A 6,000-nucleotide genomic window follows, 5' to 3' on the forward strand; every position below is an offset into this window, starting at 1 on the left:
GTCAAAAAAACATAAGCTTAGTTTTACTCAATATTCTTAAAAAGGATTTTTTAAATGGTAAGAATCGGATTGTGAATCTTAATTCCCCACTGTGGGACAAATAAAGGTTTTCTGATATATTATATTATATTATATTATATTATATTATATTATATTATATTATATTATTATATATTATATATTATACTATTATATTATACTGCACTTTATTATATATAATATTAATTTGATTATATTACACTACACTATATTAATTATATTGTATTAATTATATTATACTACACTATTATATTAATTATATTATGTTATATTATATTAATTATATTATACTACAATATATGAGATGAATTAATTATATTATATTATATTATATATCAATTATATGATATTATATTACACTACATTATATTATATGACCTTATGGTATATTAATTAATTTTATGACATGATATGACAAGATATGACACAATATGACACGATATGACACAATATGACACGATATGACACGAAATGACACGATTTGACACAATATGACACGAAATGACACGATTTGACACGATTTGACACGAAATGACACGAAATGACACGATTTGACACGATTTGACACAATATGACACGATATGACACGAAACGACACGATATGAGACGATATGACACGATATGACACGAAACGACACGATACGAGACGATATGACACGATATGACACGATATGACACGATACGACACGATAGTAGTCAAGCAAAAATGTGTGATTTGCTATTTAAAAAAAAAACAGTCAAATTTCAAATCAGGAGCCCATTCCATGAAATAACGAGAAATAATGTAGTTATTCGCTTTGTTCCAGGTCATCAACGCGATCGAGCAAGACTATCGGCTTCCCCCACCGCCCGACTGCCCGACGCACCTCCACCAGCTGATGCTGGACTGCTGGCAGAAGGACCGCTCGGCGCGGCCTCGTTTCGCCGAACTGGTCAGCGCTTTGGACAAACTGATCCGCAATCCGGCGTCGCTGAAAATAGTCGCCCAGGACGGAGCCGGGTGAGTGGACGGATGGGTCGGCGGTCAGTTCAGGGGTAGCGACGGGTGCGTGGGTGTACTTTTTCGTGATGATTCCGCTGTTGTGTCAGTCACGTGACGGGCATTCATCAAACCCTACAAAGTCCCGCTGTGACCTGTCAGCAGCTTGCCGTGTGCGTTCCCCCCCCCCGTCCAGCTATCCCCCCCAACTCGGTAGATCACACCCCACCCTTGACAAATCCAATTATTTGCCGCTGTCAATCACGCGGTTCACGTGATATGTCGGTATGTCAACAAGAATGCAGCCGTCAAGCCAAGTATGTCAACTATTTTTTTTTTGCTGTTGTGTGCTTGACTTCCTTTGTTTCTTCTCTCGCTTCCTCCCCCTCCCCACCCATAAGGCCTTCCTACCCCCTGCTGGGCCAGCGGTCACCGATGGCCCTGTCATCCTGCGCCTCGGTGGGTGAATGGCTGAGGGCCATTAAGATGGAACGCTACGAAGATAGCTTCTTGCAAGCCGGACTCGCTACTGTGGAACAGCTGGGCCAGATCACGACACAGTTAGTAGCCGATTCTCGTTTATTTCCGTCATGGGGTCAGTCAGTCGCCCACTTAACTATATTCTTTTTAATTGTAACTTCTACCACCGCACCCCCCACCCCCTTTTTTTTTAGAGACTTGCTCCACATGGGCGTGACTTTGGCCGGCCATCAGCGAAAGATCATCTCCAGCATCCAGACCATGAACTTTCAAAATAAGAGCCAGTCACCTGTGACCTTCTAGCTCTCGCCCAAACAGGGGATGTCAGAAACTCTTCCATGAAGTATTTTGGACCCAAAGTGACACTTTGGGCAGATTTATTATTCATCACCTCTAAGGGGGCGGGGGAGGGGGGAGAATCACCCATTTCAAGTGCCAAGCGTTGAAAAAGGATAAAGAAGACGGTGATGAAAAACAGCTGCTAGTCAAATGCAGGCAAAAGAAGCTAAAGGCCAATGAAGAGGTCGCACACCGCTGTGTTAGAACCACTCACGTACGTCCACTGCCATTTTTCGTATCGCCCAACGGAACACTTGAACAAGGTTTTCGACCCCCATCTGCACCCCTACCCCACCCTCTGAGTCATGCATTTGATTTCAACATGACCTCTCTTTTACTCAGGTGTGGCATGAAAAGCAGGCTTTGCCGTGCTCGCTTGTCATCATACAGTAACTCCTCTCATCCTCCTCCTTCAAAATAAAAGAGGACATTTTCAAGGAGCGGAATATTTTCTGCAGCATATACGGAAACTTGAATATGGACCTTGAACGTCAATGCATACGTCACGTTCATTATCTTCCAGTGCCATTTTTTTTGTATGTCAATGTGGAAATACTGACTTTTTTTTGGAGCGTTGGACGATTTTGCTACATTTAAATGTACAGAAAGTGTATTTTTTATGATATTATTTTGCCTTTTTCAACATCATATGTTTTTTTTTTTTTCGCCGCCAACTGTACAAAAAGTCTTCTTTAGAAACCCAGATTACAAATAACGCCCCGCAGTGTGGCGAACACACCCGGTTTCAGAATGGAATGTCGATAACTGCGCAGAGCTGCTGTTTGATTAGATCTGTGCTAATCCCCCCCCACTTCGTTTTACTAACTACAGGCACTTTGGTGAATAATTCCACTCTAATTCCAAGATTTTGCATCTTTTGAAGGGGGAAAGTCTTTCTGACGGAAAATACGGCAATTACCGTATTTTCAGGTGTATAAGGTGCACCGGAGTACAAGGCGCACCCCCAATGAATGGTGTATTTTCAAACTTGTTCCATATATAAGGCGCACCGGAGAATAAGACACACCCCCAAATAATGGTGTATTTTCAAACTTGTTCCATATATAAGGCGCACCGGAGAATAAGGCGCACCCCAATGAATGGTGTATTTTCAAACTTTTTTTCCTGTATAAGGTGCACCGGAGTATAAGGCGCACCCCTACGATTGGTGTATTTTCAAACGTTTTCCATTTATTGTATAAGGCGCACCCTCATGATTGGTGTATTTTCAAACAATTTCCATATATAAGGCGCACCCCCAAAGAATGGTGTATTTTCAAACTTGTTCCATATATAAGGCGCACCGGTGGATAAGATGCACCCCCAAAGATTGGTGTATTTTCAAACTTTTTCCATAGATAAGGCGCACCAGAGTATAAGGCGCACCCCCATGATTGGTGTATTTTCAAACCTTTTCCATACATAAGGTGCACCCCCATGATTGGTGTATTTTCAAACGTTTTCCATAGATAAGGCGCACCAGAGTATAAGGCGCACCCCCATGATTGGTGTATTTTCAAACCTTTTCCATATACTGTATAAGGCGCACCCCCATGATTGGTGTATTTTCAAACCTTTTCCATACATAAGGCGCACCCACATGATTGGTGTATTTTCAAACTTTTTCCATATATAAGGCACACTGGAGTATAAGGTGCACCCCCAATGAATGGTGTATTTTCAAACATTCTCCATATATAAGGCACACCGGAGTATAAGGCGCACCCCCAAAGAATGGAGCGGCTGGAGAAAAATGTCTCCAGCATTTGAAATAATAGTATTTTCAAACTTTTCCCTGTATAAGGTGCACCGGAGTATTTCCAAACTTTTTCCATAGATAAGGCGCACCCCCATGTTTGGTGTATTTCCAAACCGTTTCCATAGATAAGGCGCACCCCCATGTTTGGTGTATTTTCAAACATTTTCCATATATAAGGCGCACCCCCATGATTGGTGTATTTTGAAACTTGTTCCATCCATCAGGCGCACAGGACTATAAGGCCCACCTTCCATGAATGACAAAAGTTTTCCAAATATATAAATATATAAAAGTTTTCCAAATATAAGACACACCATATTATAAGGCGCTACAGTGGGGGATGGTTGGCCCCTGACAGTCGTTGCGAGACCTGTTGTGGCTCATTACTTCACATATAAGGCGCACCTTTTGGAGGGTCATCTTTTGAAGAAATTTAAGACTTTTGGGTGCACCTTATACACTGGAAAACACAGTAGTTTGCATAACACCGACCCAGGAGGCTGAATGGAGAAACCCATCCATGCAACGGCCATGTTGGATCTTTCGAAATGCTCCATTCTGTAGGCCGTAAGACACAGAATCCCTTTTTTTGCACCACTAAATATCAGTCATGTAATACACAACGCCCCTCCCCCCCTCACACAACCTCATATCCATTTTTTTCCCCCTTCGCTGTACCTGATGGCGCAGAGGAGCTTAAACGTGGCTTTTCCATCATCTGGGATCATTTTCGGTGGCTTTAAAGATCAAGACACAATTAACCCGAAGTGATTAACAAGAAGCCGGCGAAAATGAGGTGCAGGAAACATGCGGCCATTTTCCTGCCGTACTTTTATAATCAATACAAAATGGACCCGAGACCGCAATCAGCGTAGATCAAATTGGCGGCGCTTAGTGTGCCATCTTTTCTAATGCTCATCTAAACCATGACAAGCCTTCATCCAAAGCGCTGGGGGATGTAACGCAAGTATGACAGATGGTCCTTATGAAGGATCGTGGGAAGATGCGAGGTCTTCATATTGAAGATCTCGCCGTCCTCCATTTTGAAATAATAAGAGTACCAAAAAAAAAAAAAATCATGTTTGATTACAGTCCTGTGTGTAGGCTACTTTGTATTCAGCATTCACAAATAAAGATGCTCGTAACTATTCAATGTATAAGACGTTTTATTTGTCGGTAGCCACGAGAAGGAAGTCCAAGATGGCGCGGCTTGGAATTGAAGCGTATTTACAGCACGTGGGACAGGAGATGTGAGACAATTTCTTTTCGTCAATGGATGCGACAGCTTTGTGTTTCCTTTCAACATTTAGCTTGTAGCAGACCAGCGCATTTCACTATGATGTAGCTGATCCACTGGTGAAAAGGAGGCTATGATTCTCTCCTGTTTCATCTAGAACAGCTTTATGCAACAAAGAGGGTGTGGAAATAATAATAATAATAATAATAATAATACATTTAATTCATAAGCGCCTTTCAAAACTCTTTACAGTCACTTTACAGTCACAGGATCCGTTTTTCTGTGGGTGAGCAGCGGCAGCCACACGCGCCAGCATTCACTCAACCTGAAAGTAACTCAAATAGATAGAAAGCTAGCTCGCGAGCTAATAGATAGCTAATAACTAGCTAGCTAGATAGATAGATGCCAGCTAAATATCAAATAGAGAATTTATGTTTATATAATTATTTTATGTAATTTATATAATATAATATATAATTATATTATTGTTAATTATAATAATAGTGCTTAAGATTGAATGTCTGTGTCTTTGTCTTGTCATTATTTTGTTATTTTTGAATTCTCTTGACTTCAAGATGGCGCCGCGAGAGTGGCTGCCTTTCCAGCAACTCTGAGATTTTGTTTTTCGACTTCTTCCTTTCCTTTCCTCTTACGTTCAAAGCTTTACTGCTGTGAAATGTAAATTTCTCCACCGCGAAACTAAGAAAGGCTAATCCAATCCTCGAAAAAATCAATTGCATTGGACTATTAGCTCAAGATTCAGTTTTTTTTTAGGTTTCTTAATTTGAACAACGTGCTTGGAAAATTCCCCCCTTTGCGTAAAAGTACTCTTAAGATGATATCACAAAGTCCTCATGTGGCCTTCAAGTGAACATCCACGTCATGAGTCTGTCTTCGTTCTCTTCTGACAGATCGCCCCCCCCCCCTCCGTGACCCCTCTACAACTCCCGTCTCGAAGTCTAAACGGTACAATAAAGCAGATCCGCCATTTTTGACCAAAGACATTTCCAGATCGGTTTCAACCTTGCCGTTCTTTTCATTGCTAACAGATGTGAAGTTGCAGCTCCTTGTCTTTCTTGTTCATATCAAAAAGGGCTAAAGGGCTTCTTTTGGGGGTAGGGGGTCTCTCATCTCTCCCTCCTGTTCCACTTTTATTAACAAGAGTGC

At 41.5% G+C, this 6,000-nt stretch overlaps 1 protein-coding gene across 1 annotated transcript in view; it reads left to right on the top strand.

Annotated features, from left to right (window-relative positions):
* Positions 1–4,742, top strand: part of ephb4a (eph receptor B4a) — a 50,521-nt gene extending 45,779 nt beyond the window's left edge. Inside the window, exons 15-17 of the mRNA XM_089016545.1 lie at positions 846–1,039; positions 1,420–1,578; positions 1,693–4,742. Of these exons, the coding sequence (XP_088872671.1) occupies positions 846–1,039; positions 1,420–1,578; positions 1,693–1,801 (462 nt within the window). The 3' untranslated portion in view covers positions 1,802–4,742. The remainder of the gene's footprint in view (positions 1–845; positions 1,040–1,419; positions 1,579–1,692) is intronic.
* The last annotated feature ends 1,258 nt before the right edge of the window (positions 4,743–6,000 follow it).

This window comes from Hippocampus bargibanti, linkage group LG16 (genome assembly GCF_051943395.1).
Source record: "Hippocampus bargibanti isolate YZ-2025 linkage group LG16, ASM5194339v1, whole genome shotgun sequence".
Lineage (NCBI taxonomy): Eukaryota > Metazoa > Chordata > Actinopteri > Syngnathiformes > Syngnathidae > Hippocampus > Hippocampus bargibanti.